Source organism: Suricata suricatta, chromosome 4, assembly GCF_006229205.1.
Source record: "Suricata suricatta isolate VVHF042 chromosome 4, meerkat_22Aug2017_6uvM2_HiC, whole genome shotgun sequence".
Classification (NCBI taxonomy): domain Eukaryota; kingdom Metazoa; phylum Chordata; class Mammalia; order Carnivora; family Herpestidae; genus Suricata; species Suricata suricatta.
In genome coordinates, this window is record NC_043703.1 from 117156118 (window position 1) to 117182419 (window position 26302).

A 26302-nucleotide genomic window follows, 5' to 3' on the forward strand; every position below is an offset into this window, starting at 1 on the left:
ACGCAGAGGCCGTTCTTGTCCATATTGGCTATTGTCGCTGTCAGTCAGGTCCATGGGTCGAACCTTACCCCACTCTTTGTCTGTGTAAGCTCTTGTTGTCTGGGAGAGTGGCAGAGGCGCTGCAGTACATTGGTCACTGGGAGAAACCTCTGGTCCGTTCCTATTGGCCCCTCCGCTGGCGGGCGTTGCTGATTCGTAGGGCCGAGCAATCTGGGTCCTAGTTGGCAGCGCTCTCCCCGGATGGAAGCTCCGGCCGCGGAGTGATGGTGGCGGCAGCGAAGATGGGCCGGGCAGGGACCATGGCAGAGGTGGCAGGGGCGGGGCGCCTGGCGATAGAGGAGGCTGTGGTCTACAGGGGGCTGTAGGTGGAGGCATGGCTCAGGCCAGCAGCAGGAACGGCAGCGAGGAGGCCTGGGGGGCACTTCGGGTGCCGCAACAGCAGGTATCCCAACTGCTCCAAAAGCCTATCACGACAGCCATTTATTTCTCTTTCCCCTTTCCTTGTCCCTTCCTTTTGCGGGGTTGGGGAGGAACCCACATAGCCAAAGGTACTGTGAAGTTCCTAAATATGTCCCTTCTACTCTTTGTCTAAACTTCGTAACGTAGATGCAGTTGACTTTGCCTGCAGCTTCTTAGACCCCATCCCATGGCTGCAGTGGAAGCTTGCAGTGGCTCTCCAGTGACCAAAGGCATAGTGAGGCTCAGGGAAGCTCCCTCTGTCTTGCAACAGTTATTTGTGATGTTTTTCTGTGTGCCTGTTGTCACAACAGAGTCCTGCAGCGTCTTCTCTTGAGGGAGCAATTTGGAGAAGAGCTGGAACGCAGACTCGCGCCTTGGATGCCATCCTTTATCATCCCCAGCAATCCCATCTGGTTGGGAGCACTGCTCTGGGTCTCATATGGCCCTTCTTCTACCCTAGGAAGCTTGAGACTCGAGGGTGGAAAGATCCAGCTTGGGGGTGGGGAGGCAGCCTGGGGTAGGAGGATGAAAGCATCTTCACACTGGAAATTACCTTAAACCCCTTACCCATTGTCTGAGATTTTGAGATGGCTCAGACTGCCCTCTGGCTTCTGCTCAGACACTCTGTTAACAGAAAACACCCTGGGGAGCCAGCCTGAGTGTGAGAGAAGTCTCCTATATGCGGAACTGAAATCTGCCTCTTTGTATGTCCACACTGCATTTAGTTCTCTAGACAGATTCTTGCTATTCCAAATCCCTTCATCTCGACAGCCCTTCTGACATTTGAACACTCCTCTCTCCATCACTCTTCCCTTCCCCACAGGTCTCTCTCTGAGGTCAGCTTGGTTCACAGGGTGGGACTGTGTCCCTGCATGCAGCGGGGTGGGGGTGGACAGTGCCTGGGGCTGGACTCTCCCTTGGTTCTAAGTGCCTCCTTGCTCCCAGCTTCGAGAGCTGTGCCCAGGAGTGAACAACCAGCCCTACCTCTGTGAGAGTGGTCACTGCTGCGGGGAGACAGGTTGCTGCACCTACTACTATGAGCTCTGGTGTGAGTCTCCAAGGGGGCTATTCTTGGGTCCTTCTGCCCACCTGCCCTTGGGCTTCAAAATTCCAGTCTTCATGGATCTTTCTCTGCCTGGGAGGTATCTAAGACCTTCCCTTACCCCTTGCAGGGTTCTGGCTGCTCTGGACTGTCCTCATCCTCTTTAGCTGCTGTTGCGCCTTCCGTCATCGACGAGCTAAACTCCGGCTGCAGCAACAGCAGCGGCAGCGTGAGATCAACTTGTTGGCCTACCATGGGGCATGCCATGGGGCTGGCCCTGTCCCTTCCGGTTCACTGCTTGACCTTCGTGAGTGACCTGAGGCTCTGGGATCACCACCAGTGGCCCCTCCCAACCCAGAACCCCAAATCATCCCCACATTCCCTGTATAGACATTTCAAAGCACACTTTTCCAAATAGCAAAAATACTACTACCCCATTGCTGGTTGCCCCACCAACCATGCCATTCTTTCCTGCAGGCCTTCTCAGCGCCTTCAAACCCCCAGCCTATGAGGATGTGGTTCACCGCCCCGGCACACCGCCGCCTCCTTACACTGCAGCCTCAGGCTGCCCCTTGACTGCTTCCAGTGAACGTACCTGCTGCTCCTCTGCTTCTAGCTGCCCTGTCCACTGCGAGGGAACAAATGTGGAAGGTGTTTCCTCCCACCAGAGTGCCCCCCCTCATCAAGAGGATGAGCCTGAGGCAGGGGTGAGCCCTGCCCCCACTCCCCCTTCCTGCCGTTATCGCCGCCTGACTGGTGACTCAGGTATTGAGCTCTGCCCTTGTCCTGACTCCAGTGAGGGTGAGCCAATCAAGGAGGCTAGGGCTAGTGCCACCCCACCAGATTTGGAGGACCCTCGTGTGCTGCCCCTTGATCCTGTACCCCAGGTCTCTCCTGTGGAGCTAGCTTACAGTGAAGGGGACATCCCATAATCAGTTTTGCGAGGGTGGGTGGATTACTTGCCCACCAGAAACAGCCCTGGCCCCAACTCCTCGAGTTCTCCTTGGCCTCTCCCTGCCTCCTCGAATCTGCCTGAAAGGGGTGGCGTCCTGAGGAGAGTGGCAGTGTTTAGGGGACTGTGCTAGCTCTACCCCCTAAAACATACACAGGAGCCTTTGATCTCATTAAAGAGATGTGAACCAGCTGCTTGTGAATTTGGGTGGACTAGTGCTGAAATTGCTGCATCGCACTTGACCTGACTGGATTTGAGGGGACAAGTAATGGCTACTTTTCCCAACCTTCTCTGAAGAAAAGCAGGCAGCTCTAAGCTCTGGACTGAGCTAAGACTTCTTGGTGAGGCAAAACTGGCGAAAGCAATAGAGTCTGGCATGGTTTTCCAATTTATTTAGAAAAATAGACTCTGAATTCACATTCACCCCAGGGCTATGTGGGATGACAGTAAGAAGACACCTGAGATGAGCTGAGGAAAGTTTGAAGCACTGGCATCTGAGGGCTGGGGGCAGAAGCTAGGAACCTGGTCCCTTTAGGCCAGAGTGGGGGCCTGGCTCCCCTTTCATCCCCCCCTTCAGTAGTCTTCAGCCATGACCAGTAGGACAAGGCTGGTCCAGCCTTGAAAAGGGCGGCAGCCCATACCCCGCCCATCCCGGTCACTGTACTGCTCCCAAAGGAAACCAGTGGCCTTGTACTGTTGCCACACATTGCCCACCACATTGGCACGGAGTTCACTATAGAGCTTGGCAGCCCGGGCCCGGTGGGGACCCTCCAGATGACCATAGTGGTAGAGAGCCCCTAAGGCTAGGTAGTTAACATTGAGCCACACAGCACCCCGCCAGTAGGGAGGATCATGCTCTGAATTGCGTTGGCCATAAAAGGGGCTGGAGGCTGCGAGGGAGCGCAAACCAAAGGGGCTCCAGAGATGGCGGCTGTCAGCTAGAACATCTAGCAGGGGCCCAAGGCGGGATGAGTTGGGGTCCAGCAGCCGCAGCAGCATGGGAAAAAGACTGACGTAGCCCAAGGCATCCACATACTGTAAGCGAGGGTGGGGCCGGCCCACTACCCGCACCAGCCCTTGGGGGGGCCGGGGCTTCAGCTGCACTGCTTTTGTGTGGTTCCCAAAGTCTGCAAAGACTCCTAGCTCTGGGGCCCAGTGCAGCTCATCCAGGCTCTCTTCTGTCTCCAGTGAAGCAGCCAGTGGGCCCAGCTCTGCAGCTGCCTCAGCCTCTCCCAGCTGTTCTGCCAGCTGCGCCAGCACGCGGGCACCCAGTGCCACCCAGCACCGCAGGTCAAGGTGCCGCTCACTGGCTGAAGGGTGTGAAGCTCGGGGATAGTCATCCAGCCCTGAAGGCAGTGTCTTAGGGTTCAACAGGGTTGGCAAGGCGGGGTCCCGGCCCCGCCAGCGGTAAGATAGTGGCACTGGCCCTGCCTGGCTTTTATAGAGCCAGGAGAACCAGGCATGCAGACGGGGAAAGGCCCTGCGGAGGAAGGCAAAGTCAGCAGGGTCACCACCCTCTAGCATGTGGGCTACAGGCAAAAGCAGGGTTGGGGGGTTGGCATGGGCTGCCCGTTGCACCAGGAATTCTGGGGGCACCCGGGCTCGGGCCTCATCTCCCAGTACCTGCTCCCGTCCAATCCAGCCATCAGCATTGAGCAGCCCCAGCCAGTGGCCTAAGGCCTCCCGGGTAAGGCAGGGATCCCACCGCTGTACCACCAGTTGGTGAAAGCCCTCATCCCAGAGGAAGCCTCGTGGGAAGAATGACCTGGAGGGCACTGCTGTGAAAAGAGGGACAGGTGGAAAGAGGGCTGGGTCCACCTTCTGCTCAGACCCCTCAATCCCCATGTCTGCCAACACCAGACCCTGTCCATAGAAGTAGCCAATCCCACCAAGGAGGCCACTGAGGGCAACCTGACCCAAAGCCTGCTCCTCAGAGCTCAGGCCCTTCTTCTTCAGCTGAAAGGTCTTCTCAAAGCGCTCTCTAAAGGCTTTAGCATGGCTCTCCAGGGCTTGAGTCAGCAGGCTGCCTGCCAGCCGTGCCAGGGCTTGGCTTCCTCCTGCCTGGGCACTGCCCGATTCAAACACCAACTCCACAGAAAAGGGGACTTTCAGTGTCACCTGCTGTATCAAGAATTGCCCTTGTCCCTGTCCTTGCCCACTTGGGCCTCTGTCCTCCCACTTCAGAGATCCTGGCAAGCCGAGGTAGCGTTCAGGGGAAGCCCCTGGGGGCCGATGCTGAAACCAGCTATTTAGACGACTCTTCACCATCTCTGTTAGCAAGGGAAGTCCTGGGTTGGAGGACCAGAAGACATTGTAGCTTGAAGGGAAGAAGATAAATAGGAAATATTACTCAGGAGAAAAAGGTGGGGATTATAAAGAGAAATAAGAGGTGATCAGGAGTCAAGATGGGAGGGTCTTGGCAATGTCGGGGACTTGGAGCCTAGGGAGAAGGGAAATAACTGGTGGAAAGAGAGTAGAGTGAGGGAGATAGAAATCAGGCTAAGCCAGCATCCGTACCACCCCTACCATCACCCCACACTCTCTCCCCTGTTACCTGCTATACTTGGGGGCAGTATCCCCTGGATGGGTTGGTGGCATAAGTGTAAAGCGGAAGTCACCAAGTTCACTGGAGTGCCCACTGATGAATTTCAACTGCCCTTTGGCCCCAACCTCTGGTACTAGGACTTCCTTGCCATCTGTCACCACATAGAAGAACAGGGACACCAAAGGCAGGGCAGAGGTACCTGAGGCCTGGGTGACCAAGGACAGAAAAACACAGCATTAGATTAGTAGTCTCTCCTGAAAATCCAGCCTTACTCAAAGGGACACCAGGCAGGAGCAACATGGTAAACATACATCTGCACTGGTGAGGGTCAGTGACCCAGTGAGATGAGGTATAGAGATTGGCACAGGGTTTTCTGGGAAATAGAGTTTTTGTGTTGTGTACTATGCTAAGAACTTTACACATCATTTTCTTTTATTCCTACAATCTTATGAGTAAAGTGCTGTTTGTATCTCCATTTTGCAGACATGGAAACCATGGCTCATGGAAAGTAAATGGAGATGGTCATACAGGCAAGTGTTTAAGGCAGGCAGCCAGTTTCAGAGCCCCTGCTGTTAACCTTCACAACACACTGAGTTTGCTGGCAGCAAAGAAAAGGTGGAGGGACTATGGGCTGGGGGAAGGGTGTCCTGAGGCCCTGACCTGAGGCTCTACAGTCACTCTCCAGCTCCAGTCCCCTCCGTGCTGACCCCCAGGCCTCTTGACGAACTCAGTCGTGAGTCTTAGGGCCCCATCCTGGATTTGTTGCCGCCCGAAGGAGAGACCGTCGTGGAACTCCCAGCCATAGGGACCCACGCCGTCCCCCTGCTCACACGTGTGCCTGAGCTTAGGGGTCCCTGGGGTGGCGCCTTGCTGCGCCCACATCAGTCCTGGGGGTAGAATGGCCACGTAAGTCAAAGTGAGAGCAGGAGACCTGTCCCTCTGGGTCTTTGAGAATTTCACGATCATCCCTCCTCATAACTCTTCTGAACCACCCCTCCCCACTCTTGCTCTGCCATTAAACTGGGGCGCCCAAATTAGGAGTCCGCCTGCATGCCCGCCCGCTCCGAGGCCCAGTTACCGGTGAGGAGGGGCTTCGGGCTGCGAGTCTTCATGCCGAAGTAGACGTGAGGGCGGTAGGTGCCCCAGAAGAGGTCCGGGGCCACAACGGGGCTGGAAGAGTCGGGAGGCAATGCCGGGGGCGCGGAGTGCAGTGTGACTGCCCGCCGCACACGGTGCCACGCCAGCAGCCAGTATCCTGACAGGCCCAGGGCCAGAGACAGGACCACGACGCCCAGAGCCATTCTCCAGACAGAGCCACGAGCCCCACCGCCCCGTCGTGCGGGGCCGCCCCGAGCCACCCTTTCAGCTATCCGCGCTCCTTCTGCCGGAGCTCCACGGCGCCGCCGCTCGCCCCGAGCCATCTTGGCACGGAGGTCGCGTCGCGGAGTGCTCGGACAGGTGGCAAAGGAGCCCGGGTCCTGCCTTGCCTCTCCGGTTTGCGCGCTGCGCCCGGGAGGCCACAGATCTGTCACCCGCACCTGTGGGTCCGCGCCTCCTACTCCACTTCCTCCTCCCGCCGGAAGTCCCGCCTCGCCACGTAAGATTTAGTCTCAAAGCCGGAACCGCTGTCTCAGCGTGGTTTAGGACCAGCTCTATCCTTAGTTAACGTTTCTTTGGCGTCCTCGCGAATTTCACAGGCTAGTAGATACAAGTAATCGCACGTTGGCTTTTTGTTTTGTTTTCCAAGTGATTATTAAGAACCTGAGACGTCTTCCCGAGTTTTGACATTTAGCCGCCCCCTAACCCGCCCCAATCAGGTGGCTGAAAACTGTGGCCTAGAAAATTAAAATAAATTTGTCCGGGCCACAGAGCCGGGAAGTGACTAGCGTGGAGCCGAGGTGTATCTAAAATGGACTGGATGGGGCGCCCGAATGGCTCAGTCGGTTAAGTATTCGACTTTGGCTCAGGTCATGATCTCATGGATCGTGGGTTCGAGCCCAGCATCAGACTCTGTGCTGACAGCTCAGAGCCTGGAGCCTGCTTCAGATTCTGTCTCTCTCTCTCTCTCACTGCTCCCCGCCCCCCCCCCCACTCATGCTCTGTCTCTCTCCATCTCTCATAAATGAAATGTTAAATAAAAGAGTGGACCCAAAAGGAAGCCTGAAATCTGTTCCAGCAGTCTTTAAGCAACTTGTAACTTTAGAGAAATCAGATATCCACTCAGTCCAGGATTCCTTATCTAGATGAACCCTAAAAGGTCCAGAATGGTGGTGCATGCACTTTGAGAATGCACCCCCCCCCCCACCGCCCCTTTTCTACAAACCAGGAAGCTAAGGGGCTTAGGGGAAGGATAGCTTATAGTCAGGTCAAGAAAGGCTGTAGGAAGAAGGCCACATTTGCACCTCAGGTGGACCTAAAAGAGTTAACAATTGGTGGTTCAGAAAAGCAACACAGATTCACAGTTAACTTGTGACACCAACAGCTCCGCATAAAAGGGGCACCTGGGTAGCTCAGTGGGTTAAACTCCTGACATCAGCTCAGGTCACCATCTCAGGGTTCCTGGCTTTGAGCCCTGCATCATGCTCTGTGCTGACAGCTCAGAGCTTGGAGCCTGCTTCCGATCCTAGGTCTCCTCTGTCTCTGTCTCTCTAACTGCCCCTCCCCTGCTCACTCTCTCTCAAAAATAAACAATATATTTTTTAAAAAGGTATTTTCATAAAGTACAAGTCCCTATCATCCTTTAAAAAACCTTACTCAACCTCATTATGCCACTTTAGCTACTATCACACCTCCCATCCAAATTCATTATATAAAGCTAATACTTTATGCTACACATATCCACTTTGTATTTTGCTATAATCTGACATCTGGCCCTACCCTCCACTGGTGGACTTTTTACTCTTCCAACAATCACCTCTGACCAAACCCAATGGGTCACTCCTGTCTTTATCTTCCTTGCTATCATTACATCTAATTCACATGTCTATTGTAGCACTTACTACATACCTGGGTTTCATTATTAATCTTTGTATCCCAGTACTAACCACAGTTACAGGCTCAAGGGAGATGGTAAATATTTGTAAATGTGACAAATGTTAATTGCACACCGTATATCAGGCACTATGCAAAGCGCTGGGGACACAGAGAAAACAGCCCCAACCTCAAGTTCACAGTGCCAGCATTCAATCTATGTTTACAGCAATGTCTGAACCACCCCCATTTTTACAGATGAGGAAAGTAGTAAAGTTTGGCCAGAGAGAAGAGCCAGCTAGCCATCGAGCTGGGCGAACTCAAATCTAGGCTGTCAGTATACTTTTGGCTGTAACATAGGCCTCTTAGATAACACTTATGTTCCTGGTAATGTTCTAGGCATTTAAAAATAGCAACTCATTTAATTCTCTCAACAGTCCTTGAAGACTGGTACTATTATCCCAATTTGGCAAATGAGGAAACAGGCACTGAGAGACTTAAGTAATGTTTCCACAATCACAGAACTACTTAGAGGCAAAACTAAGATTTCAACCCTAAGAATTCTGGCTCTTTACTACACCATACTGCCTCCTGGTAGGTTTTTGGTTTGTTTTTCAGTAGTTTCTTTTTTAAAGGGGGAGGGGAAAAAGAGCTCTTGAAGATAGCACCCTTTTACGCAGAGAAGCAGTGTAGTGATGCATACCAAAGTCATGGAAAATGTATTTGGCAAAGTACACAGCAGGCAGTGTCCAGACATCCTTGATTGTGTAAGCATTCTGAAGTTCTCTAAACCAGGAGTCATCAACCATTTTTTCCTATAACCCATGGTAAGAAGCAATTCTATTCTGCAACCAACTACCTGCAGATATGCATACATAAACATACTTCATGTTTTATATGTATATATTCATGATTATGCTGAAAGCTTACATTTCTTAAAAGAATACTTTGTGGCATGAACTCTGATACTTTTTATTCTACTTTACTGTGTTTTTGAAAGGCTGATTTAACCCTCTAAATTAATTTCATAATCCATACGAATGGGTTGGTAATCCAGTATGAAAAACACATTTAGGCACAGTGTGAAACAAGTAGTGACCTGCTTTGAAAGACAAAATTAAGCAGCAGCAAAAATGGTCAGAAAAAAGGAGATTGGGTGGGAGAATACACTGATACAGGAAAGTGAATGGGAACAGAGAAACATTTCAGAAGCTTTTGTTTAAAAAAGAATATTCTGAATTGACTAACTGGATATGCAGGGAAAGAGAGAGGGCAGAAGCAGAGTAATGCTGTGGTTTCCAGCCCAGGTAGCTGAGCTGATGAAGCAGATGAAGGAATGGGGAAGTCAGGAGGAAAGACAAGTATATGTGTATGTAAGATTATCAATTCTATTTTGGACAAAGAGTGCTGGTGGGGTTTGGAGGAAATCGCTAGTAGGGAAGCTGACTATAACACAGTAGTTGAGATTAGAGCCAAACAGAAATGTAGGATTTAACCCGAGTTCAAGTTATGACAGGATGAAATGCTCACAAATAGAAAAGAAAATGAAGGATGAGAGAAGTACAATTTTATGGCTAGAAGAAAAAAAGGCCCCCGGGGAAGAGAACTTCCACAAGGGAGTCAATTAATTAGTGGCAGATGCTATTGAAACGGAAATACGAGGACCGAGGACCGAGAAAAACAGCACTGGATTTGGCTATTAAGAGGTACCTTGAGTGAGTGGTGGGGAAAAGCCAAATTCAAGAGGTTTAAGCAGGGAGTGATGGTAAGAAAATGAAATAAATTCAAGTTTGTGCAGACCCCTCTCTGATCGTGTCTCGTTTCAGAAATGTTGGTTGGATCAGTAGTCACAGGGTTCGCTTTTTTTTTTTTTCTTTTTGGCGCTCCGTGGCCCTCCAGATTGTGATAAGTGATGAAGTCCCTCAAACTCTTAGCTTAGTGTTCTAGCAATCCCCAAGCTAAAATCGGCTTGTTGATCTCTTCTGCATTGTCAGCGTCCGGTACCAGCGCTTGGCTTGTCCCCGCTGCCCGCCGCAGCCCTAGCCTGGATGTGAGAAGCAAAGGCCGTGAGCATTTCCTGGGCGGTGAGGTGGGTGCCGCGCATAATCAGGCGATGCCCGTCTCCTGGGGAAGAAATAAACGAGTCAGGCACGGAGAGGGCGGCGGGGGCCGGACTGAGGGCACGCGGGCAGCCTGGGGCCCCTTCCGCCCGCCTCCCCACCACAGCCCACCGAACAGTACGTCCACGCAGGGCTCGGAGCCGTCGTGCCTCACGTCCACAATCACCGAGCAGTTGAGGTTGGTGGAACGGACCTTCTCGCTGCTCACCGCCTGGAGGAAGGTCCTGCGGTGGACAAAGAGCTTGAGCGCCCGGCCGAGAGGGCTAGACCCCCAGCGGGAGGAAGGCGCGCCCCTTCCCGTCCCCATTTCCTTCCGCCTCGTACCTCGTCGACTCCACATTCTTCTCAAAGGGGCAGAACTGAACCCGAACCAGCTTCACAGACCGGAGCCCGAGCCGAGCCAAGGACGCCGCCATGGTGACCTCCGCACCGGAAGGCCTCGTGCGGGCGGAAGTGTCCGTTACCGCCGCGCCCCCCTCCCTACCCCGGGCTTCTTCAGTGTGCAGCTCTCCGATTCTGCAGTTCCCGAGCTAGCGTTCCCTGGGCGCCCCACCCCGAGAGGAGGATGAAGGCCTGTGGGGAGGGAGGTGGTTTCCACACAGCGTATGGAGGGCCCCAAAGTAAGCGGCCAGTAAATACCTATCATTAATGCTCCTCTTGTACCACGGTGAAGACAATAAATAGTATAAAAGCCTTGCGCTTGGCTCCGAGAACACGTCCATCTTCTGTGGCCTTTCCCTTTCCGTACGTTGCTGTGCCAGATCTAGGCTAACACAGTCTCAAGCGCTGGTCCCTTTGGTGAGGACACTGCCATGGCAGGGATTATACAGCTACCGGGGGGGTAAGCCCTACTCAGGTAACAAGATCAAACACGTTGAACTCTGAGTAACCAAAGTTTAAACGTGAAGGTCCTTTAGCCTAATATTGTTAAGTGATTTAAAATAGTAACGAGACAGGGAGCATAGGGTAATACAACCCTTGGGACTGATCCAAATGTAGAAATGCCTATTCCAACTCTGTGGTTCCTGATGAATTGTGTGTTTATTCTGGCTTCTGGGACTTTAGAGGAAGTGGCATCTAGGCTCTCTGCTTTCTATCACTTTTTCTCTTCCCCTTTCCCCAGGGATCCAACTCCATAGCCCTTCTCCTAGGGCCTAGTCCTGAGACGTCTTCACTGCTGGGGAACTAGGCCTGAGCCTCCCAAGGATGCTAACCTCCAGCTTCTAGACTATGGTGTTTGGCCCTTTACTCTGGATTCCAAGCACTGGAGTGATATTGGAGTCTTAGCTCTTAAGTCCAGGCTCTATGTAGCTTGTGGTTCTCAGGTGTCTTTTCTTCCAAGCTCCCAATTGTAGGCTTCTTTAATATACACTTTGAAATACCTGGGCTTTCCCAGCCAGAGATGGGGAGCTCTGACTTTCTGGCTCCTGGTCCCAAGCTCCTTAGGATTCAGGACTGGTCCCCAGGCAGGAAAGAAAAGGCAAGTGCCAACGGGGACGCTGGTGCTGCCTCAGGGCAAGCCAGGCCTGCTGATTTCCCACCAGGTAAGCCTCTGGGCTAGGTCCCCCTCCCCACAGTGTGCTTAGCAGCTGAGCTGTCTGGGCTGGGGGTGCTCCAGGCCGAATAGGGGGCTCCAAGCTCTCCAGGCTGTTGAGGCTGCTGCTGGGCAATTCCATGTTCTGGACCTCACTGCATGTACCTAGTAAGGCAGGAATGGAAGACAGGCAGTATGACCACCCTTGACAACTATAGGAGGTCAGTGATGAGGACAGGGGATGGGGCAGGTCAAAGAGGATCAGAGTGACTCACAGCAACAGGGAGGCCTCCTGTGCACTTCAGGCTTGGGAAGGGGCTGCTGGAATAGACACAGCAGGGCCCCATCCAGCCTCTGGAAAATATTGAGTGTGAGCAGAGTCTGGCGAAGTTCGGGGGACAGACCCCACTGCTCCTCCTCCAGCAACTCCCGAACCACTCCGAAGTCTTGTCTGAGCTGCAGCGCCCCCTGCAGGCTGAAGGCCAAGGTACAATGTGGCCACCTGCCTCTACTGCCTCTCTAATTGCTCTGCCCCACCTATACCCCCTCCCATTTTCCAGTTCCATCCAGGCCTCTGCCATTGCCTCCCTTTCTCCCCACCTGAACCGGATCCTGTGCGTGAGGATGTGGTCAAGCCAGGCACCCAGGATGGCTGTCAGTGCCTGGCCAAGGGCAGAGGCCTGGGCGTGGGGTGGCAATCCCTGCGATCCTTGCAGCACAGGCTCCAGTACAGTGCGAACCACCAACCCAGCATACTCACTAGGAATGCTGGGCAGTTCTGGAGTGAGAGAAGAGAAAGGACAGGATATGAGGCTATGGAGACATGTTGAGCCCTTAAGGGAATGTTCAGGGGAAGATGGTAGGATGGGACACAGAAGATGAGGACAAGGATAGAAACAGATAAGTGGAGCCAGGATCTGAAGGAGTCAGGACATTATTACCCCCTGGAACTCTGGAAGGGGATGCTGGAAAGAGGAGTTACCGGGAGAGAGACGATGCCTCCAGTACCGGCCCCGTGGCATGTAGAGTTCAAAGCACTGTGTGGCTTGTTTATGACATTCTTGAAAAAAGAGACTTAGTGACTCCTCAGGCAGGAGCTGTGGAGATATGGAGAAAGTAAAAGGGGCTTCTCTGTTGGGGAATTGTCAAATTATGATGCTCTTCTAAACCTGAGGTATTTAACCTGGCTTCCATAAAGCCTCAGAACAGAATTGTATGTATAATTCTTTGGGCTTGGGCAATTCTGAGGAGAGATGCCTCAACTTTATTGGGTTTTCCTAAAGGCCTGGACCCAGAAAAGATGATAGACAATTGCCATAGGATTACCCTGCTTTTCTCAGCTTGGCTCGGAGTCTGGAAATCCTCCAGGTTAATTTTACGCTATAGGAACATTAATAGGAAAAAGGGGGAAGATATCCTCACCACTACCAATGTTTAAATGCAAATACTAGAGAGAGGGGTCTGCATGATCTACAGACAGGCAGAGGCTGAAGAAAGAAAGGGGGAAGTGTATGATCCTCTACAATCTATGAAAGGAAGGCAAGAACTATATGCAGACCAGGAGCAAGCACTTAACTTTCTGAGATTCAGAACCTTTTGGAATGTCCTTAAACTAAATATTTTTACACCCTACTTCCATTTCTCCAGAACAGTGTAACCCATAAAGCAAAAAAAGCCCATGGGCTGGTTTGGTCTCTGTGCTTTGATAGGTTATGTTTTTGCTGTGGTCTTGGGGAGCCTGGGTGGCTCAGTCAGTTAAGCATTCGACTCTTGGTTTCAGCTCAGGTCATGATCTCACTTGAGTTCGAGCCCCGAGTCAGGCTCCATGCTGACAGCATGGGATTCTTTCTCCCTCTCTCTGCCCCTCCCCCACCTGCTCTGTCTCAAAGAAAATTAAGAAAAACTAAAAAAGGGGGGTCTCTACAGCCCATTTTGGAGAAGAACCCCAAGAAATGGGGAAAATGGGGTATGTAGCTCTGTAAAGAAAAGGTAACTGGATGCTTGTAAGCCTGAAGAGAGGAAGGTGCTTGGGGGCTGGACTTGGGGGAAGTAGAGCCCATGTGGCTTCTAGTACATATCCTGACAACAGCCTATCCTAAATCCAAATTCTTGCTCTCTTCTGAAAACCAAAACCCCTTCTTCCTTATTTATACCAAGGAAACTACCCTATTGTCAACTGACATTTGTTAGGAATTTCTCTGCATTCAACACTCTGAGGAAATACAAGGTCACACTATGAAATAGTCTTTCTGTCTGGGACATTACAGTCGGGTGGGGAGAAAGCTCACAATGTCTGATTCTTTTCCATCCCAGTGCCACACGCAGTGGAATGCCCAGAGCAGACATCCAACAGTGCCATCCAGGCACAGGAACAAGGCATGCAGAGTCCTTTACACAATGTTTAGTCCACACTGTCCCTGTTCTCACAACTACCAAGAGCTGGACCCTTTTTTTCGTTTCCTCATCTCCTAACCTGACTAGTACAGCTGTATCAGATTCTATCATAGTCTCCACTGTTCCACTCCTGCTCTTCCCATGGCTCTCCATCACTTGTGAGACAAAGCCAAAATTTTGTGGGCTGGTGACCAGTGCCCTCCACAATTTGATGCCAACCTGCTTTCTCTATAGTCCTGCTTTCTCCAGTCCCCTCTCCACCTCTGGACAAAAGTGTGTTGTGCATGAATGCATGCATGCACACATGTGCACATACATGCACACATGTGCACATACATGCACACACACACATACACACACAAAGGGGACTTCTGCTTTGGTCAGGCCATCTCCCCACTACTCCCCCAAGGAACTATGGACTGCCCACCCTCACTTCCAGTACCCCTGCCCTGGGGAAGCAGTGCACAGCACCAAGACATTGTGGTAAGCAGGAACATCTGAGTGGCAGAGAGAGGGATGTCTGGGTGGCTCAGTCGGTTAAGAGTCTGACTTCAGCACCGGTCATGATCTCACGGCTTGTGAGTTTGAGCCCTGTATCGAGCTCTGTGCTTACAGCTCAAAGCCTGGAGCCTGCTTTGGATTCTGTGTCTGCCTCTCTCTCTCTGCCCCTCCCTGGCTCATGCTCTGTATCACTCTCTCTCCCAAGAATAAACTTAAAAAAAATTTTTTTTTTAAATAAAAGGAATGCAGAGAGAAAAGAAGCAGAGAGACAAAGTCTGAACTCTGTAGCCATACCCCTATTCAGGGCAGAGTAATTCAGATCAGAGGAGAAACTTGGGCAGGAAGAGAAAACAAAAAGAGAAACATCTTCCATAGTAGGAACAGATATTGGGGGAAAATTAAAATAGAAGCATAATAATTTATTCATAAGTTTAGAAGGAAATAAAATACTAGAAGACAGACAAATTTATTAATAAGTTTAGAAGAAAATAAAATACTAGAAGACAGACAAATGAAGGTTATCACTGTGGAACAGGAATCAGAGGTGGGGTAGGGGCCAATTAAAGTGCTACTTTTTTCATTAAAAGCCTTCTAAAATGATATTATATTTCACCTTTATTATTTTTTTAAATTTCTTTTAATTCTGAGAGAGACAGAGTGTGAGCACAAGGTGGGGAGAGGAGCAAAGGGAAAGCGAGAATCTCAAGCAGGCTCCATGCTCTTGAGATCATGACCTGACCTGAAGTCAAGAGTCAGATGCTCCACCAACCTAGCCACCCAGGCGCCACTATTCTATTTTACTTTTTAAACTATGGACATATATTACTTGTTAAAAATATATGCTATATATTTAGAAAAGAGAAACATATCAAAGCGAGTAAATAAAAGATTCAATCATTTATCTTGCTTTTTCTCTATAAAATATACTTCAGAGTAACCAAGAAATTAATGAAGGCAAATTTCACTTTATATGAATAGTTCAACTAATAAATGAAGAAGAAATGATAGAATTGGAATATCACCATTTTGCACCCTTTAATGAAATAATGGATCTAGGTAGTAATCATTAGTGGCTGTTAATGTCCCAAAATGAGAGTCTCACATACAGAGGAAACAGAATTGACCAGGAGGTGATAACCGGTACAGTCTCAGTGGTAGGAATATGGGGGTCCATTATACTCTTCTCTCTATTTTTGTATATGTTTGAAGTTTTCCATAACAACAAGGTAAAGAAAGAACAAAAAATGAACAGAGCAAGAAAAGACAAACCCAGCAGTAACTCCAGGGAGATTCCAAGTCCCTGGGATGTTCCACCGCCGTCACCACCCCCATCATCCTAACCCTGAAGCTGGGCACAGAACAGACTCTTAAACTGCCACTGCCAGGGCCCCTGCTCGTCTCACCTGGATCTGTGCGGCTAACTTCTGGATCTCCAGGCCCAGCTGCTGCTCCACCTCCAGGGACAAGCTTTCTTCTGAAGCCAATCTAGACAGAGCTGCTGCCTCATGCAATAGAGGCTTTGCCAGAAACAGGATGTGAGATTTCAGCCCAGCCCAGGCTCCTCTCCTGCCCACTTCCCAGCTACTCACAGGTAAGTCCTTCTGGATCAGGAGCAGGAAAGAATCTGGGGCCCACGCTGCCAGATGCTGCTGAGTTCTACCCCAAAACCAGAGGAAGGTGGTCTGCAGGGTACAGAGCCCTAGAGCAAGGGGTGCAGGATCTGGGGAGAGGAGGATGGACCATCTGAGGGTCACAGAACCAGCCCCTCTGGGAGGAGGCAGGCTTCTGAACAGAGTGAAGGAATAAAGAGGATGTCTTCCACTGTTCTGTTCTTCCATCCCCAGCACCTTGTCTCACCTGGAGGCTGACAGAGGAGCAGCCCGGACCTGGGTTGCCCAAGGGCATCCAAGAGAGGAGGGAAGAGCTGTTGCAAAAGTTCAGTGGTATGAGAGGATGAAGGACGGCTGCTCTGATATTCGCCAGCAGATCCCAAGGCCTGGCAGAAGCCTGAGGATAAGGGGTATGGTCTGATGAGGAAGGGGCAATCTTGGGCCGTGTCACTCGCAATGCCCCTCCCTTCTCACCTTGGTCCCAGTTCCAGATAAGAGACTGATGAAGTAGGTTGCGACACAAAGAAGCCAGCTCCTTCTCACACTCCTGAGGCAGGGATGCTAGTGGGAGAAATGACTTGGAGCCTGAAGAGAAGGCCTCCCTTTTCCAGAACCACTGCCCACAGTGATGGGGGGAAAGGGGCGGCTTCCACGAGACTCAAGACTTGAGTGGAAAGTGAGATTTTGCCCTGAAAGCCCAGAACTATCTGTGGGGAGGAGGGGATGGGGTGGGGGCGTTCATTCTAAAGGGCCTGCTTTTGCAGTCTGGTTGGCAGGGGAGTGAGGTGGCTAGGGAGAAGAGAGACCCCAGTTTTCCTAAATGCCCACCCAGGCCCATCACTCACCCTGACCTAGTGCCTGACTCAGCTGTTCTGCAGCTGCCCTGCGGTCCCTCCATGGTCCTAGACTTAGGTTCAGACTCTGAGCACAAGCTGCCCACAGCAGGGTCCAGTACTGGCTCCACAGGGCTCCAGCCCCTCCAAGCCCCCGTCCAATGCTGACTGAATCATTCGCGCCCCCCAGCAGCCCCAGCAGCCCGGGCAGCAGCTCCCGCTCCTCCTGGCACCGACTTCGGAGGTGGTCCCGCAAGCCCGACCCCCTGAGGGCCTCATCTAGCTGACCAGCCACCAGGCAACCCCGCTCTCCCGTCAGGAGGTGGAGCACACGAAGGGGTGGGAAAGGGCGCGCAGCCCCCGGGATTTGGTTCAAGGTTTTTCTCAGCAGTTGGTGGTAGGCGGGAAGTGCCAAGAGCACGTCAGCAAGTTGGGACGACAGGCCCGGGCTGGCAGGCTCCCGACCCAGAGCACGAAGCTGCATCTCGATGGCAGCATCCAGGCGCTGAGCGGCCAGCCCAACGGGGCGCGCCAGGAGTAGCGGCTCGGGAGTCTCCCGTAGGCCGATTCGCAAGACAGCCCCACGGGAAGGGTGCAGCAGCAGGTCGCGGCACAGCTGAGGCAAGGGGCTGGAGGCAGGGGCCGGCGCGCCGGGACTCAGGATCCTCAGGAGGCGCACGGCCGTCTGTAGCTGGCAGGCGCAGTCCCGGGCTTGAAGGAGCTGCTCCCGCTCGCGATGCAGGCGCAGCAGCACAGCCCGAAGACGCTGCAGGGCGGGAGGAATGGGGCGGCCAGCGGCCGGCTCCCGCCAGCAGTCAGCAGCGCCCGCCTCCTGGTGCTCTCCAGCATCTGCAGGCGCCGGCGCAGCCCACCACGGCCTTGCTCCCCGAACTCCACTAGGCGGTGGGTCCAGGCAGGGAATGCTCCCGGCAACCGGCGGCCATGGCCAGCCACGAAAGTCCCCGCGAAGAGCGCCCCCCTGACTTCTCTCCCACTGCTCCTCCACAGCGCCTTCGGGTTGTGCCCCAAACGGCGGCATGGTAGCGAGCGGAGGCAGAAGGCCACCAGAGCGAGACGCCTGGGCCATGGGATGCTGAGTCCGGAACGAATCTAACGATTCCCATTTGCCGGCACCGCCTAACGCCCGCCGCCGCCGTGACTCCGCCCCATCCCTGGAGCCGTCATTTCCAGCCGCCAGAATGTCTTGGACTCTCTCGCGCTCCGTAATTGGAGGCTTCTGCCCCTAACAAAGATGGTAGCTTATTCTGTCCTACTCCGCCCTTCGGTGGGTATCAACTACCAGATCATCTTTCACTTTCGGGTCACTGTTATCGGGAGATGGCGCCGATTCCGAAGACAGTGGGGCGGATAAAGCTAGGTAAGCAGGTGTGACTAGACAGGAGAGGGTCCAGGAGGGTAGGGACAGCCCCACCTGGGTCTGTTTTCAGGAGGGTCTTGTGCTTCACGCGGTGGGCGGAGGGCTGCGGACCATCCAACCCGAGCACCGTGACGCGCAGTTGCCTTCCTTTACTATAGACTGCCCTCTGCGGCCTGGCTGCCCGCTGGAGGTCGCTGCTGTCCCCAAACTCTGCAAGGAATTCGGTCCTGAGGACTACGGCGCAGAGGTAAAAGGGACTCCTAGCTCCCCTCTTCCGGTGTAGCTTGGTCACGCCTCTTTCCAGCCGGCAGAGCTGACCGCCGCCGCTGCCGGGCACCTCCCAGGGCTCGGAGGGCTCTGTGGGCTCCGCAGCTGCGCAGCCTTCAGCCGGGCCCTAGAGAAGCGCGTGGCACTTGGAGGGCGTGGGTCCCCGGGGACCACGCCGCCTAGATAAATGCTGGAAGTAGGCGGGATTGAGTTGACGATGGTTTCTGAGTTGAGGATTGGGAAGTGGGTGAGAGTTCTTAGGATAAGGTATTATGAACAGAGGGAACAGTGTGAGCAAAGTCGCCAAGGCAAGGAAAAGTTTAGAGAACTTCACCGAAGTGAGACTTGAGCGGTTTGGTTGGAACTGTAAGAAATGAAGTGGGAAAGAAAGTGAGAGGCTTGAAAGGCTTTGTCTGGCAAAGAGGCTTGAATGTCCTCAAGTAGGTGATAGGGTTACTGAGGGAAGGATCAGATTTAGGAGCCCTGAGGAGCTGTGTTTCCAACTGCTTTCTGGGGATCTCCAAAACCTCAAACTCAACAAGTCCAGAAGTTGACTCATCATCATCTTTGCAAATTGGTTGCTTTTCCTCTAATCTTAGTTTTGGTTAGCAACACAAACTGACTTCTAGTTGCTTAAAGCAGAAATCTGAGAATCATTGTACATAATCCTCCCTTTCCTTTACCTCACACATTTAATCACTAAAATCCGCTTCAGAAGTGTCTCTTGACTCAAGCCCATCGTTTTCCCTTCCTGCTCCAACTGCCATGACCTTAGTTCAAGAACTCATTCTCTCTGGCCTGAACAGTCCTAATGGCCTGCTAATTAAACCTTCCACCCCTAGACTCACATTCCCCAGTGCTGTTTCACTTGAGCAATCTACTCTCATCACTGACAAGATGAAGTCCAACCTCACTGACTCACACAGGGTTCTTCAGACCCAGCTCCTGACTACATCTCTATTAGACTAGTCTCCTCACCAATCTCTCTGCTTTTGCTCATTCAGCACACATATTAAACACCAGCTATATACCAGGTACTGTTTGAGGCACTGGGAAGACGGCAGTAAACCAAACAGACAAAAATCTTTTTTTCCACTGAATTAGAAGCGTCTAGTGGAGGCAGCCAATCAACAAATAAATAATATAGTTTGCCAAATATGAAAACTGCAAAGAAAAGTAAAGCAGGAAGGACAGGGAGTGCTGAGTGGAGTTGAGAACTTCTCTTCTTAAAGGAAGTGGTCAGGGAAGGCCTCCTGGAGAAGGTTAAGAAGAGATCTGAAGGTGAGCATTCACTGGGGAAAGAGCATCCCAGGGAGCGGAATTAACAAGTGCAAACTCCGGAGGTGAGAGCACACTTGGTGTGTTGCAGAAACTTCAGAGGAGACCACTGACTGCTGTAGGTAGAGGTAGGCCAAGAGGGTAGGGAGATGATTCGTGAAGAACTGAGGAGCTAGATCATGTTCAGCAATGTGGTGAATTAAGAGAGTAGCAATAGATTGTGGTTTGGGGAGAGGTAGAAGGTCAAAGTAATCCTTTTTTGTTTTTAAAAATGGCTAGACCAGACCAGGTAGGAAGTTGAAAGAAACCCCACAGGAGATTGAACTTGAGACTAAGTCTTGATAAAAGTGCACAGCAGTGTAAATGAAGATGCTGTTGAGTCAGGACGATTTCCTGTGGAAACCCTGGCTCTAAAACTGCTTAGAAAGTCGACTCTACCTCAGTGATCTCAAGTCCTTCCTATGCATCAGCTTAGCACTTTGGAGTTTCATGTGGCTTCTAAGTTTCTCAGTCAGTGGGCCATCACCCAGTAAGGGGTGTGCTCTGTTTAGGCCTGCTTAGGCCACACAGGAACAAGATGACTCCTGTCCTCCTCTAAAGCTTACACTAACTGGGGAAGTGATTCTCATAAGAACCACAGAACGTAATGGGCCAGGTCTTGAAGAGCCTTGTTTCATCTTGTGAATGATGAAGCCAAGGTTCAGAGAGGCTAAACGACTTGTCCAAAATCAAACAGCCAGGCAGTGGCAGAGCCAGAACTAAGATCAAGCAGCTTCATTTCACGACAGTGTTCTTTCCAGTTCCATGCTTCTCACCAATTGAGGGAGCAATAAAAAGCAGTGAATAATACAGTTCTAAATTGTGTAACACAGAGCATGTGAGTATAGCTGCACTGAGTGAGAGCAGAGATTATTGGAGATGAAGAGGTCTGGGAAGGCTTTGAAGGAAGGTGAAATTTGAACTGGACCTTGAAGGTGAGACAAGATGTGATGAGAAGCTCAGAGCCAGGATTAGGGGACAGTTGGGGGAAAGATCCTGGAAGGGACCTGACAGCAGAGGGATGAAAGCAGCCAAGCAGAGAATTACAAAGGAAGATTGGGAAGGTCAGCCATGGAGTGTTTTGGAAGGCTCCAGATCCCAGGCTGAGGAGCAAGACTCAGTCCCGCCTATGGCCTTGGCAGTGGGAAATTACTGGAAGTTAGTTGCTGAGTAGGGAAGTAACTGCTGAGAGCTTGGTTTGGGGGAAAACAGATGAAGTGCAGGGGAGAGGCCAGCCAGGCTCTCTCATTTAGGCATGTGGTAGCTCCTGAGTGGGTTATATGGGGTTGCTCATATTCAGGGATATGACAAGGGACATAGTTGGAAGAGCAGGTAGGAAGGATCTGTTTCTGGGGCCTCAGTGCAGCTGACCTACTGGCAGGTCAAGGGGAAGAGATCTTGTATGATGGAAAAGGCCGGACTGAAAGGCTGCACAGAACCTTGGGGAAGCAGGAGAGTAGCGAAGGAGGTGACTCACCAGACAAACCAGAGCAGTGTGTCTTAAGGTGCTGAGTGGGGAGAAGTCAGCCAGTAAGGTTCTCCAGGCTGGGTGGCTGATTTGTGGTTGCCATGGTGGAGGGGTCAACCCATCCAAGCCCCTCATTCTCTCCCAGAGCTCCCTCCAACACCAGCCTCCCCTCTTCTCCCCTTCCCAGGACATAGTGGATTTTCTTCGACGGCTTGTGGAGAGTGATCCCCAGGGCCTGCACCGGATCCATGTGGATGGGAGCAGTGGGCGGCTGCAGCTGTGGCACCATGGTGGGGCGTGCAGGGGCCGGGCCCAGGGGTTGAGGCTGATATGCTGGGGAGGGTTGGCCCTCACATACTCCTCTCTCACGTTCCTCTATGTTTCCCTTATCCTTCTCTCCTGACAGATTACCTCCTGGACCATTTCTGTGATGAGGCTAAAAAGCCTGGACAGAGTGACATAGACAAAGGGGCTGAGGGAGTGGGCACCTACTGTGGTCTCCGAAAGTCCTTCCTGTATCCTCCTCAAGGGTCTGAGCCCTATGCGCCCTGCCCTCATAGACCATCTGCCTCTGCATTTGCCTCCGGTGGCTCAGACAGCCTGCTTGAGGTGACCATGCCCCAGAAACTCCTGCTGACTGAAGAGGTGAGACTGTCAACAAGGGGCTTCTCCTCCCCCAGGGCTCCTCCAAGTGCCATATTCCCATATCTGTATTCTCCCCTAATCTGGACCTTTCAGGGTCCTTTCATACTCCTGGCCTCCCTTCGGTTTTCTTGTTCTCTGTCTCTTTTCCTGTCACCTGCCTTTCCTTCTCCAGGAAGCCAATCACCTGGCTGAGGAGCTGGTGGCTGAGGAGGAGCGCATGAAACAGAAAGCAGAGAAGAAACGACTCAAGAAGAAGGTGGCTGGAGGCAGGAGTGGGAGCCTGGAGGGATTTAGGAGAGAGAAAGAGGGAAGTTTTGTGAGAGTAGGAAAGAACTCAGCATGGTCTGTCGTGGACCCTCTTGCCAGAAAGGGGCCAGCGGGCTCAGAGCCCAGAGGTGGAAGGTCTCATGGAAGCACTGCGGGGGGTGGTCCTGGAGTCACACTATACTGCCTGGGCTGGAATCTGCCTCTTTCTTACTGTGAGACCTCTGCCTGGTGACTCTCCTGTCTGCTTGTTCACCTGTAAAATGAGGATGACACAAAACCTACCTCATTAGAGTTGCAGGAATTAGATGAGATAGTGTATACAAAGCTTTTAACCCAGTACATGTCATATAATCTGTGTCGTACACGTGAAGGATTGGTTTCAAGATACAAATTGTGTGTGTGTGTGTGTGTGTGTGTATTTACATAGAAGGTTCAAATAATACATCATCAGCATCATTGCATTGTCATTATCATTGCAGCGTCAAAAGGATCGCAGGCGACAGGAGCGCTTAGAGCAGGAGGGTGGGGAGTCCAAGGTGAGTGTCTACAGGAAGGTATGGGAGCACTCAGTGCCAGGAGAGTGGGAGCTGAGAAGACAGGCATCTCAGGGATCCCTGTCTGCCTTCCCTTCAGGTCAAGGCCACCCCAGATGGAGATGGGAGTCCCCCATCTAGCCCCGGGAACCCTGCTCAGGGACAGTGTGGTGAGGAAGAGGTGAGAGCCCTCTTGCTTCCCTTCTTGGTCTCTGCCCACTCCCACCTGTCCCTCCACCTGCTCCATGACATACTTCATCGCCATTCCCTCCTAACTTTCCTTTCTGCTCACAGGACTTACTGGATCTGTCTAGCACTTTTGTGTCTCTGGCTTTGCGCAAAGTTGGGGATTGGCCCCCCAGTGCCCGCAGAGAGAAGGGACTGAGCCAGGAGCCCCGAAGCAAAAGTCTGGGCCCTCAAGAGAAGACGGGCCAGGAGGAAGGGAGCTCTCCAATAGAAGAAAGCCCCAGGCAGAGCCCTAAAGCAGAGGTGAGGTGACCAGTAGAAGGACTTCTCTGGCTCTAGAATCAAAGGACCTGGGGTCCAGCTCCATCCCCAGACCCCTGACCCTGGGTAGTTTCCTCTGCAGGAAGGTAGGCCTGATACCATCTTGCAGAACTATCATAAAAATTACATAAGCTGGGTGATGCTGACTGCAATATTCATTGTTTGAACAAAGGAGAAGGAGTCGGGGAGGCTGAGGCCTCGAGTCCCAGTTGACTTTGCTCCCCATCCCTAGGCATCTCCAGGACTGCCGGCAGCTGCCTTACAGCAGAGCCAGGAGCTGGCAAGTGAGATTCTCTCTCTCTCTCTCTCTCTCTCTTCCTCCTTACCCTGCCCTCCCTGGGATAGCCCCATCTGAACTTTCCCACCTTCTCTCTCCCCAGAGTTGGGTACCAGCTTGGCCCAAAATGGCTTCTACCACAAGGCTGTGGTTCTCTTCACCGAGGCCTTGAAGCTCAACCCCCGGGATCATCGGTGAGTGTGGGGGCTTAGCTCTGTGCCCTGACCGCCAAGGCAAAGTGTTGAGGATCCAGACTTTTGGCCACTTTCTCTTTATCAGGTTATTTGGAAACCGCTCTTTCTGCCATGAGCGGCTGGGTCAGCCGACGTGGGCCCTGGCTGATGCCCAGGTGGCCCTTACTCTGCGACCTGGCTGGCCCCGAGGCCTCTTCCGCCTGGGCAAGGCCTTGATGGGACTGCAGGTAATTGGTCTGAGATTGGAAGTAAAGGATTTGGCTGGGCTGGGTAGGGATTGGGTCTACAGTGCGTTTTCTAGGAAAATTCCCAGTACCACAGCGTCACGGTGTTAGTAGTACTAGAGGCTGAGGCAAGTTTGAAGTAAGGGGCAGTTTTAATTTCCGTCACCTCCTTGATACCTAAGCCTTGCTCTTTCTAATCCCTATGGGACCAAAGCGTTTCGAAGAGGCAGCTGCTGTGTTCCAGGAGACTCTGAGAGGTGGCTCCCAGCCTGACGCAGCCCGGGAGCTCCACACTTGCCTTCTGCACCTTGCTCTGGTGAGGAAACCAGCCCGCTGTCACGCTGAGGGGGCAGCAGGAGAAATGGCCGGGATTTCCACAGTGTGCCCTGCTCCCTTCTGCCTCGGATGGGTCGCAGGGGCAGGAAAGGGCAGGATGAAGGGCATGAGCTATGCCACTGAAAAGTATCTACAGGCGCCCCTCCCTTTCCCTTCTCAGCTGGATCAGCAAGGAGGAATCCGGGCGCCACATCTGACAACTGGGTTCCCGCAGCCATTTTCCCATCCTGAGGCGGGTGCCACAAGCCTCCCATCTGTCAGTCGCCCTCCAAGCACCGCTTCAAGAGCCCCTGGCCTTCTGTCTCTACCCTTGCCTTTCCCCCCATGTCACCTGAGCCACTCCAACTGGACCCTCCCCCAGACTCAGAGTAGAAGACCCCACCCTCTCCATCTCCAGAGCCCCTCAAAGGGCTCGAATGTGCTGGGATTTGGGCGCCAGCATCTACCTCAGGCCAGATGACAGAGGACCTGTCCCTCATAGGTCAAGGCCATGTGTGCTCCCACGGTTCACTGCGTATTTTAAGACCTTGTACTCTAAAACCATAATGAAAGACACCCCTGGTGGTCATTCCTCTTGCCATAGAAACCCGATGACAGAAAGGAGCCCCATGACTACTGAAAAAATTTTTCTTTGGTTTTAAAGCAGATGGCTTCCTCTAGGGGCAGTAAGAAAATATAAAACCCACCAAGGCTAAGGTGGGAACTGTACAAAAGTTCAGGCTTTCAGACTATAACAGACCGCGCAGGGAGCATAAGGCCCTTGCTCTACTTCTTGGCCCCAAGGGACTCACTCACCAACCAGAGCTCTATGCTCAGGAACAGGGCCACAGTGATGAATGAGGCCTGAGTCCCACCCTTCACCTTGATAGATGCTCCATCTTCCTGAGCCCAACACTCACCATGTTTCTTCTAGCCCCAACCACTCATGCCTTGTTTTTTGTCATTTGGTGCACATTCCGACCTCTCCTTTGCCCAGTAGTCTCAACTCCTCCAACTGCTGGAAGATTCACTGGAGTGTGCATTTGGAAAGTGCCTCGCCAGCTCCTGCCTGGAGCCTGCAGAGTTCATAACATCACGTCTCCCCACTGCTGGCTGTCCTGCTGCTGCTGGCGCTTTGGCAGGCCCCAGGGAGCTGCTACCGTGGCCATGCTTTTTCTGCTCCAGAACTGGGTTTTGTAATGAGCCTTTATGCAGTTTTCCCACCAAGGGTTACTGCCCCCAAAGAAGGCCATGATTCCCTACTTCCTTTGTAAGAATCAAGGTCTTTTGGTTCTCTAAAATCCTGGCAGCTGCCCCTGGCTTCTTCCTCCCTAGCCTTGCCTGGGACCCTCAGCAAAATATGGATCTGCAGGGGACTTTTAAGCCTTCCAGAATGCCTTGCCTGGGTGAACCATTCATCAGGATAAATGATTCTTGCTGCCTTGTGGTCTTGCTCAACACCATTCATAGTTGTATAGGAGGTGTTGAAACACACCTCCTTTATATAGAGCTGTCCCAAATTCTTTTTGTTTATTGAGCAGGCTCCTTGAATATAGCAGAATGATGTCTGCCATTACTAGCCAGGTCACCTTGGTTCATCTGTGCCTCAGTTCCCTCATTTGTAAAATGGGGGCAGTCCCTACTTCACAGGGCTCTTGTGAGGAGTGGAAGTCAAAGTATGAGAAAATACCTACAAAGTGCCTGGTACATAAAGGGTGTTAAATAAACTGATTTTTATCTGCATCTGTCTTACATATCCATGATTCCCACGGTGGAAAGAGATGGGTATGAGTACGTTGCTGCTTATTTCACAAAATACAGAGCTCCGGGACTGTGGTTCTCCCAAGTGTAGTTCCTGGACCAGCAGCAACCTAGGAACTTGTTGCAAATATACATTCTCAGGCCCCACCCTATACCTTCTAATTCAGAAAGTACAACAGAGGGCTCAGC

At 52.1% G+C, this 26302-nt stretch overlaps 5 protein-coding genes across 11 annotated transcripts; 2 read left to right on the plus strand and 3 right to left on the minus strand.

Annotated features, from left to right (window-relative positions):
- The first annotated feature begins 168 nt into the window (after positions 1 to 168).
- On the plus strand, positions 169 to 2655 carry WBP1 (WW domain binding protein 1). Of its 2 annotated transcripts, XM_029937647.1 has the most exons (5): positions 169 to 442; positions 771 to 872; positions 1405 to 1507; positions 1632 to 1808; positions 1979 to 2655. In XM_029937647.1, exons 1-5 carry the CDS (start codon positions 374 to 376, stop codon positions 2431 to 2433), a joined length of 906 nt encoding a protein of 301 aa, XP_029793507.1. In that variant the 5' UTR covers positions 169 to 373; the 3' UTR covers positions 2434 to 2655. The 2 variants fall into 2 exon arrangements, with proteins under 2 accessions (XP_029793507.1, XP_029793508.1); XM_029937648.1 differs by lacking the exon at positions 771 to 872 and having other exon boundaries at positions 173 to 442.
- A 163-nt stretch (positions 2656 to 2818) lies between these two features.
- Positions 2819 to 6641, minus strand: MOGS (mannosyl-oligosaccharide glucosidase). Its single transcript, XM_029937639.1, has 4 exons — positions 6077 to 6641; positions 5659 to 5885; positions 5008 to 5204; positions 2819 to 4770 (listed from the first exon to the last, which is right to left on the minus strand). Exons 1-4 carry the CDS (start codon positions 6417 to 6419, stop codon positions 3027 to 3029), a joined length of 2511 nt encoding a protein of 836 aa, XP_029793499.1. The 5' UTR covers positions 6420 to 6641; the 3' UTR covers positions 2819 to 3026.
- Positions 6642 to 8664: 2023 nt separating this feature from the next.
- Positions 8665 to 11020, minus strand: MRPL53 (mitochondrial ribosomal protein L53). Of its 2 annotated transcripts, XM_029937656.1 has the most exons (3): positions 10413 to 11020; positions 10200 to 10312; positions 8665 to 10092 (listed from the first exon to the last, which is right to left on the minus strand). In XM_029937656.1, exons 1-3 carry the CDS (start codon positions 10502 to 10504, stop codon positions 9959 to 9961), a joined length of 339 nt encoding a protein of 112 aa, XP_029793516.1. In that variant the 5' UTR covers positions 10505 to 11020; the 3' UTR covers positions 8665 to 9958. The 2 variants fall into 2 exon arrangements, with proteins under 2 accessions (XP_029793516.1, XP_029793515.1); XM_029937655.1 differs by having other exon boundaries at positions 10200 to 10501.
- An 85-nt stretch (positions 11021 to 11105) lies between these two features.
- Positions 11106 to 18182, minus strand: CCDC142 (coiled-coil domain containing 142). 5 transcript variants are annotated; one of them, XM_029937651.1, is made up of 9 exons: positions 16973 to 18182; positions 16602 to 16688; positions 16375 to 16524; positions 16107 to 16237; positions 15921 to 16034; positions 12605 to 12719; positions 12223 to 12400; positions 11898 to 12097; positions 11106 to 11787 (listed from the first exon to the last, which is right to left on the minus strand). In XM_029937651.1, exons 1-9 carry the CDS (start codon positions 18045 to 18047, stop codon positions 11531 to 11533), a joined length of 2307 nt encoding a protein of 768 aa, XP_029793511.1. In that variant the 5' UTR covers positions 18048 to 18182; the 3' UTR covers positions 11106 to 11530. The 5 variants fall into 5 exon arrangements, with proteins under 5 accessions (XP_029793511.1, XP_029793513.1, XP_029793510.1 ...); XM_029937653.1 differs by having other exon boundaries at positions 16309 to 16524; XM_029937650.1 differs by having other exon boundaries at positions 15921 to 16237; positions 16979 to 18182.
- Positions 18183 to 18202: 20 nt separating this feature from the next.
- TTC31 (tetratricopeptide repeat domain 31) lies at positions 18203 to 26095 on the plus strand. The gene is made up of 13 exons (XM_029937654.1): positions 18203 to 18338; positions 18497 to 18585; positions 21578 to 21680; positions 21797 to 22035; positions 22208 to 22291; positions 22782 to 22838; positions 22936 to 23016; positions 23130 to 23324; positions 23575 to 23626; positions 23723 to 23813; positions 23899 to 24040; positions 24252 to 24353; positions 24534 to 26095. Exons 1-13 carry the CDS (start codon positions 18299 to 18301, stop codon positions 24831 to 24833), a joined length of 1575 nt encoding a protein of 524 aa, XP_029793514.1. The 5' UTR covers positions 18203 to 18298; the 3' UTR covers positions 24834 to 26095.
- The last annotated feature ends 207 nt before the right edge of the window (positions 26096 to 26302 follow it).

Bases quoted from the DNA above. Each gene is read 5' to 3' on its own strand.
- WBP1 (XM_029937647.1), top strand. From the start codon at position 374: ATGGCTCAGGCCAGCAGCAGGAACGGCAGCGAGGAGGCCTGGGGGGCA. The intron at 873-1,404 runs GTTGGGAGCACT...CCTTGCTCCCAG, and splicing joins ATCCCCAGCAATCCCATCTG to CTTCGAGAGCTGTGCCCAGG. The intron at 1,809-1,978 runs GTGAGTGACCTG...TCTTTCCTGCAG, and splicing joins CGGTTCACTGCTTGACCTTC to GCCTTCTCAGCGCCTTCAAA.
- MOGS (XM_029937639.1), bottom strand. From the start codon at position 6,419: ATGGCTCGGGGCGAGCGGCGGCGCCGTGGAGCTCCGGCAGAAGGAGCG. The intron at 5,886-6,076 runs GTAACTGGGCCT...TTCTACCCCCAG, and splicing joins CCCGAAGCCCCTCCTCACCG to GACTGATGTGGGCGCAGCAA. The intron at 5,205-5,658 runs GTCAGGGCCTCA...TTGGTCACCCAG, and splicing joins GAGTGACTGTAGAGCCTCAG to GCCTCAGGTACCTCTGCCCT.
- MRPL53 (XM_029937655.1), bottom strand. From the start codon at position 10,428: ATGTGGAGTCGACGAGGTACGAGGCGGAAGGAAATGGGGACGGGAAGG. The intron at 10,093-10,199 runs GTGGGCTGTGGT...TTTCTTCCCCAG, and splicing joins CTGCGTGGACGTACTGTTCG to GAGACGGGCATCGCCTGATT.
- CCDC142 (XM_029937649.1), bottom strand. From the start codon at position 18,047: ATGGCCCAGGCGTCTCGCTCTGGTGGCCTTCTGCCTCCGCTCGCTACC. The intron at 16,689-16,972 runs GTGAGTGATGGG...TTCTCCCACTAG, and splicing joins GAGTCAGGCACTAGGTCAGG to CATCCCTGCCTCAGGAGTGT. The intron at 11,788-11,897 runs GTGAGTCACTCT...CTGCCTTACTAG, and splicing joins CAGGAGGCCTCCCTGTTGCT to GTACATGCAGTGAGGTCCAG.
- TTC31 (XM_029937654.1), top strand. From the start codon at position 18,299: ATGGCGCCGATTCCGAAGACAGTGGGGCGGATAAAGCTAG. The intron at 23,627-23,722 runs GTGAGATTCTCT...CTCTCTCCCCAG, and splicing joins GCAGAGCCAGGAGCTGGCAA to AGTTGGGTACCAGCTTGGCC. The intron at 24,041-24,251 runs GTAATTGGTCTG...ATGGGACCAAAG, and splicing joins AGGCCTTGATGGGACTGCAG to CGTTTCGAAGAGGCAGCTGC.